The sequence below is a fragment of the Heptranchias perlo genome, chromosome 1, assembly GCF_035084215.1.
Source record: "Heptranchias perlo isolate sHepPer1 chromosome 1, sHepPer1.hap1, whole genome shotgun sequence".
Classification (NCBI taxonomy): Eukaryota; Metazoa; Chordata; class Chondrichthyes; order Hexanchiformes; family Hexanchidae; genus Heptranchias; species Heptranchias perlo.
The window spans coordinates 124,494,770-124,508,518 of NC_090325.1; the positions used below are offsets into that span (position 1 = coordinate 124,494,770).

The 13,749-nt window shown below is 44.5% G+C and overlaps 1 protein-coding gene across 1 annotated transcript in view; it reads right to left on the reverse strand.

Annotated features, from left to right (window-relative positions):
- The window catches only part of mettl14 (methyltransferase 14, N6-adenosine-methyltransferase non-catalytic subunit), a 68,494-nt gene extending 55,261 nt beyond the window's left edge, over positions 1–13,233 (reverse strand). Inside the window, exon 1 of the mRNA XM_067990924.1 lies at positions 13,107–13,233. Coding sequence (XP_067847025.1) covers positions 13,107–13,172 — 66 coding nt within the window. The 5' untranslated portion in view covers positions 13,173–13,233. The remainder of the gene's footprint in view (positions 1–13,106) is intronic.
- Between the last annotated feature and the right edge of the window lie 516 nt (positions 13,234–13,749).

Consider the following 13,749-nt stretch of genomic DNA (forward strand, 5'->3'; position numbering starts at 1 on the left):
GAAGATATCTATATACCTCAGAGCAGAGAAGGTTATGGGAAGATTTAATAGAGGTGCTCAAAATTCTGAGGGGTTTTGATAGATAGGGAGAAACTGTTTCCACTGGCAGGAGGGTCAGTAACTGGAGGACACAGATTTAAGATAATTGGCAAAAAAGCCAGGGGGTAGATGAGGAGAATGTTTTCAACAGCGAATTGTTATGATCTGGAATGCATTGCCTGAAAGGGTGGTGGAAGCAGATTCAACAGTAACTTTCAAAAGGGAATTGGATATATACTTAGAAAGGAAAAATTTGCATGGCTATGGGGAAAGAGCAGGGGAGTGGGACTGTGCTGTATGATAAAGGATAGTTCGATTAAATTTGAAAACATAAATAGAAAGGATCTGATAAGTCAGAAAGTTTGACAAACGCTAAAGTAACAGAACAGATGTGATTTTTGCTTCATATCTATAAGGACATAAAATGTTAATCGGAAAAAAATAGAATTTTATCAAGTAAAATTTATAGTTATCGCTATCCTCATTAAGTAACTGTGGTCAAACACAGTAATGTGATAAGTACATATTATCTGATATGCTTTAATAGTAGTGTATGTTATTGTCCATTTCTTTCTTGTGATCATTACAGATCAGGAGGCACAATCTACCCAGACAGCTCAGCGAGAGTGAAACCACTCTATAGTCAAAATAGGCTATACCTAAATGATAGTTTTACTCTTGCTAAGTGCTATGTGCAAGCTCTGCCTCTATTACCACAAAACTAAATCTTTCTCAAATCTGTAGAACTAGTGACAGATAGAAAGGGAAATAAAGAAAAACTGAAAACACGAAAAAAAGTAAAAGGGAAACAAAATTAGTACTTCACACACCAGATGGCAATATTCACCAGTACACTTCGCTGAATTTCTAGTGGCCCGAATTACAATGCATTTCTATCACCTATATAGAATAAAATTAGCGGCTCTTTTATGGCATTGCTAAGCGAGTCAGAAGATACATTGCTTTATAACAATAAGGGTGTTTACGCTCTGTAGGGCATAACATCAGGACCACTGATTCACTGAACAAGTCTAATTCCGTTTTTATTAAATGGTATGCAGGGATTTAATCAGCGCTTTGGGGATTGAATTCCACAACCCAGTCCATTATTCTGTGAAAACTGAACATGAGTAGCCTTTATTTTGTATATTCCTTTACCTATGTATTTAATTTTTATCCCATACCATTTTAAAAGCTGAGAATACACAGCAAGGTTGTATCCAAAACATACCAGTTGAAGATAGATACTTGGTATTTAGCAATACTCAGGATAGAGAGATATTGCTGCACTGGGTCGGGATGGGTCCTTTGGGCTGGCGTGGATAACGCGCCCGGTGAAATCAGTCTGCCCCACGTGCAATTGCAGGCTGATTGGATCCACTTATCTGTTCTTCCGGGTTCCCCACTGCTAAGCTGCGCGGCAGGCAGGCTGCGCATGGCAAGTAAGGTCTGTCAGCTGGAGGAGCTCTATTTAAAGGGGCAGTCCTCCACTGACTGATGCTGCAAAAAATAGGAAGGAAGGAAGCGGCCTGCCTCTGCCACCAAGAAGGTCTGGCTCGAGGTAGCAGAGGAGGTCACCTGCACCACCAACATATCGTGCACCTGCATACAGTGCAGGAGGCGCTGCAATGACCTAAGTAGGTCAGCCAAAGTGAGTAAACTTACTCATTCCCCTACACTCCATCTGCCACATCACCGCCCCCACCCCACATCTCCTTCTGCACAACCAACACTACTCTGTCACATCACCCCTCACACCCTTTCAAACCTCATCCTCATCTTACCTGCACTTACTCACCTCAGCAGTACTCATCCCGCCACTACCACTCGACCCAATCCTCATACAATCTCATGGCTCTATCTCATACTCACCCTCTCATGCATCTCTTTCACGGTCAGCCTCACTCAACCTGCCACTACCTGTGCTGCAGCCACAGGGCATGCATCACATATGTGCAGTAGGCAGCGTATCATGAGCACGAAGGGGATGCACAAGGGTGTTTGAGGGTTTGTCATGGTTTTTACTTCTATTTAATTTCTGATCAACTCATTACATATTATATTGGCACCACTACTGCCACGTCTTTGCGAATCTTGTCTGTTTTGTGCAATAATGCCCTTTCCTGAGGATCACAATGAAGACCCACAACTGATGACACCCATTGTGTCACTGCAGAGTGGGTGTAGGTGTATTTGCAGGGCTCTTTTGTGCAGACGACTGAGAGACGTCGGCGATGTCCCCGGTGGCACCCTTGAAGGATGCGGAGAAGTTGTTGAGGGCAGTGGTGACTTTGACAGCGACAGGTAAGATGATGGTGCTTGGGCCAGCCGGGAGCAGCTCGGCATGAAGGAGGCTGCAGATGTCCACGACTACATGTCGAGTGACTCTGAGCCTCCGTGTGCACTGCTACTCAGAGAGGTCCGGGAAGCTGAGCCTCGGTCTGTGGACCCTGTGGCGAGGGTAGTGCCCTCTGCGACGCATCTCTCTCTGCCGTTGCCCTCCCTCCTGCTGTGCAGGTGGATGTGTCACAGCACCGTGTTGTGGAGCTCCACGTGTCAGAGGTGGCCGGCGTGGCTGGTGATGCTGTTCGCCCTCCGAGGAGGTCATGACTGCAGCTACGGCGGCCCCCATCCGGAAGACGTACATCTGAGGGGGTCCGCAAGGTAGGTACATGTGTCTGGACACCGGAGTAAGTGTGCAAGTTTGTGAATTTTATTGTTAGGAGGAGGGTGGTGGAGGCCAAACTTTGTCCAAAGTGACAGAGTGGCCTCCTGCAATGAGTGAGGGTCTCCCCCCCCCCCGCCACCACCACCTGTCAAATGGACCTTTGCAGCTGCCACAGGCTGATGGCTGCAACACGTCCATTTGAACTGGGAATGTTTCCCCCAGTACGGGAAACAGTCCCAGTCAGTTGCAAAATCCCATCCCTGCTAAAATAACAGGTCAATCAGGTCTGTAAACAACCTGAAGTACCTGTTCAATTACCTTAAGTGGCACCCCACCGGCTTTAATTGCCGGCGGGAGCCCCACGCGCATGTCAGCGCGTCAGTGGGGAACCCGGAAATGGGGCGGGTTGGAGCAGGGCTCCGGACCCGCCCCAGAAATCCCCGATTTTCGCAGCCCCCCCCCCCCGCCACGAATGCATCCGATTGCGGGTGCGAAAATCGAGCCCCTGGTGTCTGTCAGCAGAGAGAGAAAAGGAGGGCATGGGTCAGACAGCACTTCAGGAAGGTTTGTAAGTATCTAAGAGATGTGTAGAAACTTTGAATTTGGTACGATGTGGTTGGTTCCTGGGTGTGTACTTGTATCTTTTACTCTCTATCGGGTGGAATTTCCTGTGGAGGGATAATCAGAAAGTTACCCTCGAAATTCCGCCCATTCGGCCAATGTTAATTTACATTTAAATTTCCTGCCAATATCATTAGTATACACCGGAACATAAAAATCAGCAAAAACAAGCAGAAATCAGTTGGGGCCCAACTAAAGCGCAGAATTCACATCATATATTTCTTCTTTAAGTATAAAAATTAAAGTTTCAAGCCATCTGACCATCATTCATGCACATTAGGAAATATAATGAGTGACTGAAAAATCATGACACAGAAAGTAAGTTTAGAGTGTACAGGATGTACACGCCATATATTTAACTTCTAATATATTACTAATAAATTCCGTGACTTTCCCCACGGTCAACTGGGTAAGTTTTTTAAAAAATATATACACCAACAAGAGAACTAACAGTGACTATAATATAATAGAATTCGATATTAGGTTTGAGAGGGAGAAGGGTAAGTCGTGAACCAAGGTTTTAAATTTAGGTAAGGCAGACTTTGGATGGATGAGGCAGGAATTGACCATAATAGACTGGGCGGAACTATTAACGGATAAAACTACGGTTGAACAGTGGGAGGTGTTCAAAAAAGTATTTGATAGAATACAAGATCTGTACATACCGCTAAAGGGCAAGAGGGCTACGTGTGTACTTAAACAACCTTGGTCAACGAGGGAAGTGAGAGATAGTATAAAACTAAAAGGGCTTACACGAATGCAAAGAATAGTAGAGATCCCGCAGGCTGCGAGAGATATAAAAAACAGCAAAGGGATACAAAGAAAGTGGTAAGAGCTGGAAAAAGGGAATATGAGAAAAAGCTTGCAAGGGACATCAAGGACAACATTAAAGGTTTTTACAAATATATTAAGAGAAAGAGGGTGGCTAAGGTTAATGTGGGCCCCTTAATGACAGATGCAGGTGATATTGTAATTAGAGATCAGGAAATGTTAGACTTACTAAATAGCTACTTTGTATTAGTCTTCACAGTAGAGGATATGGATAAAGTACAAGAGTCACAAGGAAAAATAAAAATAAATCAAGGGAAGGAACGAATTAGATTCAATATAAGTAAAAAAAATGGTGATGGAGAAACTAATGAGATTAAAGATAGACAAATCTCCAGGACCTGATGGTTTCCAACCCAGAGCATTAAAAGATGAGGAAATTGTTGATGAATTAGTCATGATCTTCCAAAACTCTCTCGATACAAAAATTGTCCCCTTGGTTTGGAAAACTGTTAATGTCACTCCATTATTTAAGAAGGATAGGAGAGACTAAACTAGGAAATTATAGGCCTATTATTCTAATGTCAGTTGTGGGGAAGTTACTGGAATCTGTTATTAGGGACAGAGTGACTGAGCAGTTGGACAAATATGAGCTGATCAGAGAGAGCCAGCATGGATTTGTAAATGGTAAGTCACGTCTAAAGAACCTAGCTGAATGTTTTGAGGAGATAACAAATGTGGTAGAAAAGGGCATGTTTATGGATGTTATTCATATGGACTTTCAGAAGGCATTCGATAAAGTGCCACAAAAGAGACTTAACAAAAATGAGAGCTCATGGAATTGGAGGCAACCTATTGGCTTGGATAGGAAATTGGTTAGGAGGTAGGAGACAGAGAATAGGGATAATGGATATGTACTAAAATTGGCAGGATGTGACTAGTAGTGTCCTCCAAGGGTTCTGTACTGGAGCCTCAGCTTTTCACTATATTTATAAATGACGTGGATGAAGGAGAGTCATATGTCTAAGTTTGCTGACGACACTAAGTTAGGTGGCACAGTAAATATGTAGATCTGAGCAGAAAGTTACAAAGGGACATTGATAGATTAGGTGAGAGGGCAAAACTGTGGCAGATGGAGTTTAATGTGGGAAAGTGTGAGGTCATCCACTATGGATCTAAGAAAGATAGATCAGAGTATTTTCTAAATGGCAAGAAGCTAGAAACTGTGGATGAGCAGACAAATTTAGGGGTCTAAATGCAGCAATCACAAAGCTAGTGGACAGGTACAAAAATAATTAAAAAGACTAATGGAATGTTGGCCTTTATCTCGAGAGAGAGAGAGAGAGAGCTGCAATACAAAAGGGGTGGAAGTTACGTTACAGCTGTACAGAACTCTGGTTAGATCCCATCTGGAGTACTACACCTCAGGAAGGATATATTGGCCTTGGAGGGGGTTCAGCGCAGATTCATCAGAATGATAACGGGGCTAAAAGGGTTAAATTATGAGGACAGGTTGCATAGACTAGGCTTGTATTTTCTGGAGTACAGAACACAAGAAATAGGAGGAGTAGGCCATACGGTCCCTCAAGCCTGCTCAACCATTCAATAAGATCATGGCTGATCTTCGACCTCAACTCCACTTTCCCACCCGATCCCCATATCCCTTGATTCCCTTAAGAGTCCAAAAATCTATTGATCTCAGTCTTGAATATACTCAATGACTGAGCATCCACAGCCCTCTGGGGTACAGAATTCCAAAGATTCACAACCCTGTGAGTGAAGAAATTTCTCATCTCAGTTCTAAATAGAAGATTATGGGGTGATCTAATTGAGGTGTTTAAGATGATTAAAGGATTTGATAGGATAGATAGAGAGAAACTATTTCTTCCGGTGGGAGAGTCCACAACAAGGGGGCATAATCATAAAATTAGAGCTAGGCCATTAAGGTGTGATATCAGAAAGCACATCTTCACACAAAGGGTAGTGGAAAAGCTGTTGAGGCTAGGTCAATTGAAAATTTCAAAACTGAGATTGACTGATTTTTGTTAGGCAAGGGTATTAAGGGTTACGGAACCATGGCGGGTAGATGGAGTTAAGATATAGGTCAGCCATGATCTAACTGAATGGCGGAACAGGCTAGAGGGGCTGAGTGGTCTACTCATGTTCCTATGTTGCTACAATGGTAAAAACACGCTCAACAGAGCCAACTAGTTGCAACTAAATGATAGTTGGTATTGCAAAAACTGAATGTGAAATGCTGACACAGCAATTTACAATTGTAAATTGCTGTGACAGAAAAACATGACCAAAAATTGAGAGAACAGGAAAGAAGGATTGTAAGCCAGGAAGCTTGTGCCCAACAGATTTTTTTTTTAAATAGATCTCCTGTGGCATTGCACATGGAGTATAGACCAAATACAGTACTCAGGACAGGCTTGGTTAAAAAGTGAGGGATAATTAGAACTAGGAAAGGAAGAGGAGCAAGAGAGAAAACACAAATGAACATTGTAGGACATTTCATGACTGCTTTGCATTGTTAAATTGTATTTTTCCACCCAACATTACTGTGATGATTTAAAATGGAAACCTGCCATTTACAAACATAACCAATACTAAATACAGGTGAATGCTGACAGTTTTACAATGGTGTTTCCCATACAAAGAGCCTGACATAGGATTTTCAATGCATTTTGGAATGAAATGCTGTGACCCTTACAGCATCTTTAATATGTGATACTTATAAAAGGTAGTTGAAATTAATATGACTCTCATTTCTCACTATCTTTTGTTTCCTTTTTAAAAAAAAAAATAAAATACATTCTATTTATAGTGGATGTAGTTTATCTTAACAATTGGGTAAGGTTAACACACTACATCTGCTCAAACCAAACATGTGGAACAACCTATGTCTTTTTAGTTTGTTTGAACAAACTGTAACTGCAGTCACTCATGTTTGTTAAGGCAGCATTGTTTCTCTGAAGGTCAGGCCAGGAAACAGAGCACTTCATGTGCAATCAGGTTTGGGTGGAGAGGCAAGCAGGAATGGTCAGAGCACCTTCTGCATAACCAGGGTCAGGAAAGGAGCCAACGAGAGAAACTGGTCAGAGCAGTATGTCTTTGATTTAAAGGCAGTATGGAGTGATTACTATATTCAATCCATACTGTCTGTAAATCAAAGATATACTGCTCTGACCAGTTTCTTGTTGGCCCCTTTCCTACAACTTTGGTTTCAATGGACATAGGGTAAAACAAACAAACCAGAACTGCAAGGAGCAGTCTGCTATAAGTAGTTTGTACTGTGTACACATTATTTACTCACTGTGGCCTAGGTCTTACTGCGTATATTTTTTCCAATAATGATACATTTTCTTTCCACATCCCACAAAACTATAGAAATTTTCAAAACTGACATAAAATGTTACGCAATATTTCCCAGTTGTATCTTTCTATTTGTAGTTCTTTGGTTAAAACAGTGACAACTTGCATTTATATAGCACCTTTAAGGTAGTAAAAAGTCCTAAGGCACTTCACAGAAACATTATCAAACAAAAGTTGACAACGAGCCACATATGATGATATTAGGGCAAGTGAAGAAAAGATTAGTCAAAGAGGTAGGTTTTAAGGAGTGTGTTAAAGGAGGAGAGAGTAGAGGTTTAGGGAGGGAATTCCAGAGCGAGAGGCCAGAATTGGAGGAGCGCAGAGATCTCGGAGGGTTGTAGGGCTGGAGGAGATTACAGGGATAGGGAGGGGCAAGGCCAAGCAGGGATTTCAAATCGAGGATGAGAATTTTAAAAGAGACATTGCTGGATGGGGAGCCAATGTAGGTCAGCAAGCACGGGCATGATGGATGCAATGGGATTTGATGCAAATTCGGAAACAGGCAGCAGAGTTTTACATAAGCTCAAGTTTACAAAGCATGCAAGGTTGGGAGGCTGGCCAGGAGAGCATTGGAATAGTCAAGTCTTGAGGTAACAAAGGCCTGGACGAGGGTTTCAGCAGCAGATGGGCTGAAGCAGGGGTAGAGTCTGGCGATGTTACGGAGGTGGAAGTAGGAGGTCTTGGTGATGAAGATGATGTGGGGTCAGAAGCTCAGCTCAGGGTCAAATACGACCCTACGTTTAGAAAAACAGTCTGGTTCATCCCCGGACACTGCCAGGGAACGGAGTTTGTGGCAGGGTCGAAGACAATGACTTCGGTCTTCCCAATATTTAATTGGAGGTAGTTTCTGCTTATTCATTACTGGATGTCAGAAAAGCAGCGTGACAAATCAGAGGCTGTGGAGGCTTAGTCTCTAAAACAACTACTGCTGCTGTACTATGACTACACGTTGTTTGAAAAAAGCAGCATTACTTTACCAACTCTCAGAAGTAATGGTGCCTGTGTAATATCCCAGTGGGCCCAAACACAGGTGTCATATACAGACTGAAACGTAACCAGTCATCCTCTGCAATAGCATCCATAAATAAGGTAGGTCCTTCACTTTTCCTCCTTCGTGCGAATTGCTTTGTAATTTTTTTAAAAATTTATAACCAGAGTATCACATGGACTGTGCGATATGGTTACCTTGGACCTGCTCAAGTCAGATTTGCAATTTGTTTAAATGGCCCATATGGTCTTCATTATCCAGTCAAATCAGATTGTTGGTGTCATGTCACAGCAATAGCTGCAGCATCTTCCTATTACAGTATTATATATAGAATTAAAACTATTTTATAAATAACTGAAATTTATACCTGAATTCTTTGTTATCTAAAGGTTCAAAGTGCTTCAATAACTTATTACTGCCACACTGTACAACATCTTTCCAACACTGCAAGAGAACGCTGCATGTGTATTGGATAATAAGAGTCTAAACGAGATAGAGGAGCAAAGGGGTCTTGGGGGGGGTACAGATATATAGATCACTAAAAGTAACAACGCAGGTTAATAAGGCCATAAAAAAGGCAAATCAAGCACTAGGGCTCATTTCATGAGGGATAGAATTGAAAAGCAAAGAGTTATGTTTAACTTGTATAGAACCTTGGTTAACCACACTTGGAGTACTGTGAACAGTTCTGGTCTCCATATTATAGAAAGAATGTAGAAGCATTGGAGAGGGTACAAAAAAGATTCACAAGGTTGATACCAGAACTGAGAGGACATCCTTATCAGGAAAAGCAGAACAGGCTGGGACTCTTTTCTCTCGAAAAGAGAAGGCTGAGGGGTAACCTGATAGAGGTCTTTAAAGATAATGAGTGAGTTTGATAGGGTAGTCATAGAGAAAATGTTTCCACTTGTGGGAGAGTCCAAAACTCCTAAACAAAAAAGTCACTAATAAATCCAATAGGGAATTCAAGAGAAACTTCTTTACTCAAAGAGTGGTAAAAATGTGGAACACCCTATCACAAGGAGTAGTTAAGGCAAATCGCATAGATGCATTTAAGGGGAAGCACATGAGGGAGAAAGGGATAGAAGGGTATCATGAAAAGGTGACATGAAGTAGGGAGGGAGGAGGCTCATGTGGAGCATAAGCGCCGGCATAGAACAATTAGGTCGAATGGCCTGTTTCTGTGCTGTAGTTTCGATGTAATTTAATGATAACGTTTTTCTGACTAAATCTGCATAGTCTCTATAAATGACTAGTATAGAACAGAAAAACAGAAATTTTTAATTTAAAAAAAAATTCGTTCATGGGATGTGGGCATCACTGGCAAGGCCAGCATTTATTGCCCATCCCTAATTGCCCTTGAGAAGGTGGTGGTGAGCCACCTTCTTGAACCGCTGCAGTCCGTATGAAGGTGCTCCCACAGTGCTGTTAGGTAGGGAGCTCCAGATTTTGACTCAGTAATGATGAAGGAACGGCGAGATATTTCCCAAGTCAGGATGGTGTGTGACTTAGAGGGGAATGTGCAAGTGATGTTGATCCCACGTGCCTGCTGCCCTTGTCCTTCTAGGTGGTAGAGGTCGCGGGTTTGGGAGGTGCTGTCGAAGAAGCCTTGGCGAGTTGCTGCAGTGCATCCTGTAGACGGTACACACTGCAGCCACGGTGCGCCAGTGAAGGGAGTGAACGTTTAGGGTGGCGGATGGGGTGCCAATCAAGCGGGCTGCTCTGTCCTGGATGGTGTCGAGCTTTGAGTGTTGTTGGAACTGCATGCATCCAGGCAAGTGGAGAGTATTCCATCACACTCCTGACTTGTGCCTTATAGATGGTGGAAAGACTTTGGGGAGTCAGGAGGTGAGTCACTTGCCACAGAATACCCAGCCTCTGACCTGCTCTTGTAGCCACTGTATTTATGTGGCTGGTCCAGTTAAGTTTCTGGTCAATGGTGACCCCAGGATGTTGATGGTGGGGGATTTGGCGATGGTAATGCCGTTGAATGTTAAGGGGAGGTGGTTAGACACTCTTGTTGGAGATGGTCATTGCCTGGCACTTATCTGGCACGAATGTTACTTGCCACTAATGGTGAGAAACTATTAAATGTTGGTGTTCAGAAGGATTCAGGTGTCCTTGTACATGAAACACAGAAAGTTAACATGCTGGTACAGCAAGCAATTAGGAAGGCAAATGGCATGTTGGCCTTCATTGCAAGGGGGTTGGGGTACAAGAGTAAGGAAGTCTTGCTGCAATTGTACAGGGCTTTGGTGAGACCACACCTGAAGGACTGTGTAGTTTTGGTCTCCTTACCTAAGGAAGGATATACTTGCCTTAGAGAGGGTGCAACGAAGGTTCATTAGATTGATTCCTGGGATGACCAGGTTGTCCTATGAGAGATCGAGTAGAATGGGCCTATATTCTCTGGTGTTCAGAAGAATGAGAGGTGATCTCACTGAAATGTATAAAATTCTTAGAGGCCTCGACAGGGTAGATGCTGAGAGGCTGTTTCCCCTGGCTGTAGAGTCCAGAACTAGGGGGCATAGTCTCGGGATAATGGGTCAGACATTTAGGACTGAGATGAGGAGGAATTTCTTCACTCGGGGGTTGTGAATCTTTGGAATTCTCTACCCCAGAGGGCTCAGTCGTTGAGTAAATTTAAGACTGAGACTGATATATTTTTGGACACTAAGGGAATCAAGGGATATGGGGATAGGGCAAGAGAGTGGAGTTGAGATAAAAGATCAACCATGATCTTATTGAATGGCAGAGCAGGCTCGAGGGGCAGTATGGCCTACTCCTATTTATGTTCTTATGTATGAGGCGCATAAGTGATTCAAGAAAGATGTCCCTTTGATTTTCTATTCTACCTTACAGGAGTTCTCTGGGTAAGATCAGAACTTAAGTGTGCTGCTTCGCAAATACAAACATGAATGCTACCCCTTTACTTAACTTACTGTACTAGAGACCTGCCTGATGCTGCGTTTACATTACAGCTGTGACAGCAATGAAATATAGACAGCACTCGTCCCTCCAAGACTCACATCAAGAGACCCCATCACATTGGAAAAGGTGCATGGTCAGAAGCTTTGGATAACTGTACATGGGCAATCTTGCAGCGTGAACAGGGCAAATTAATAACAGTTGAAACAAATCCACTCAGCTAATACTGCTCTTTATTGCACATACCAGGACCGGCGGGAGCGGCTTATAAAACCAGAGTCCTCACAGACACCAAAGACTGATTTATTATTGCTGAGAACCTCGCCTTTCCATTGCTGGGGGCAGAATGATAGAAAGTTATGGCACAGAAGGAGGCCATTCGGCCCATCGTGTCTATGCTGGCTGAAAAAGAGCAATCCAGCTTAATCTCACTTTCCAGCACTTGGTTCATAGCTCTGTAGATTGCAGCACTTCAAGTGCATATCCAAGTATTTTTTTAAAATGAGTTGAGGGTTTCTGCCTTTACCACCCTTTCAGGCAGTGAGTTCCAGACCCCCATCAGCCTCTGGGTGAAAACATTTCTCCTCAGCTCCCCTCTAATCCTTCTACCAATTACTTTTAAATCTATGCCCTCGGTCGCTGACCCCTCTGCTAAGCGGAATAGGTCCTCTCTATCCACTCGATCTTGTCCCATCAATTTTATGCACCTCAATTAAATCTCCCCTCAGCCTTCTTTGTTCCAAAGAAAACAACCCCACCTATCCAATCTTTTCTCATAGTTAAAATTCTCCAGCCTGTCAACATCCTCATAAATCTCCTCTGTACCCTCTCTAGTAAAATCACATCTTTCCTGTAATGTGGTGACCAGAACTGTATGCAGTACTCAAGCTGTGGCCTAACCAATGTTTTATACAGTTCTAGCATAACCTCCCTGCTCTTATATTCCATGCCTCGGCTAAAAAAGGAAAGTATCCCATATACCTTTTAACCACCTTATCTACCTGTCCTGTTACCTTCAGGGATCTGTGGACATGCACTCTAAGGTCTCTTTGTTCCTCTACACCTCTCAGTATCCTCCCATTTATTGTGTACTCCCTTGCCTTCTTTGCCCTCCCCAAATGCATTACCTCACACTTCTCCAGATTAAATTCCATTTGACACTTTTCTGCCCACCTGACCAGTCCGTTGATATCTTCCTCCTCACTATCAACCACATGGCCAATTTTTGTATCATCTGCAATCTTCTTGATCAAGCCCCCCACATTCAAGTCCAAATCATTAACATAGACCACAAAAAGGGACCTAAAAATGAGCCCTGCAGGACCCCACTGGAAACAACCTTCCAGTCGCAAAAGCACCCGTTAACCATCACCCTTCACTATGGGGGGGGGGGGGGGGGGAAATCTACAAAATTGCCCCATCGGGGCAACAAACCGCGCTCCGGCCAGCGAGTGCAGACATTTACGTGGCGCATCACACAGCGGGCAAGTTACTTGCCCTCCGACTTATAAAGTACTAGAGGTGGGTGAGCGCCCGCGCCTTTAACCCAGCCCCTGCCGCTCGATGTTGTTATTTGAGGCCCAGCGCTCTGGAGACGGGCATGGGGCGGGGTGTGGGAGGGCATGGGGCGGGGTGTGGGAGGACATTCCCTTCGGCTGTGGTTGGGTTGTGTGCGGGCGATGGGTGCCGGTCTCTCTCTCTCTCTCTTCCCCTCACCTGCTGGGCCAGCAGCTGCCGGCGCAGTTTCTGCCGCTCTCTGATCTCCTGCAAACGGCTGTTCATCCTCTCGCGCCCACAACACTCGGCCGCCCGCTCTCCCGCCGGATGTTACCTTCCCTCCACCCAACCTCGCGCTCAACCTCACACATCACTTCCTGACCAGCCAACGGCAGCAATTGCGCGAGCCCGCCCTGGGAGAGTGAAGGGGCGGGGCCGTGATCGGTGGGCGGGGCCAGAGCCGGGCGGGGCGGGGCCATGAGCGGTGGGCGGGGCCAGAGCCGGGCGGGGCGGGGCCGTGATCGGTGGGCGGGGCCAGAGCCGGGCGGGGCGGGGGCCGTGATCGGTGGGCGGGGCCAGAGCCGGGCGGGGCGGGGCCATGAGCGGTGGGCGGGGCCTGTTTCATGGTGAGTTTGTACCGAAAGTTTTGAGAAGTCCGGTTTGTGGATCTTGCTTGGTGTCCGTTGGCCACGGCGCCCGGTCTCTTTCAAACTCCCCCCCTCGATCGTTTGTTCTCTTTTTCTAACTTGACAAGTAGCTGCATGCATTTCAATGGAGTTCAAATATGTCTGTTCACTCCCCCGGCATCAAAACTCCTCCATCTATTGTCACATTGCATCTTTTTAAGACGGTGTAGTCCAAT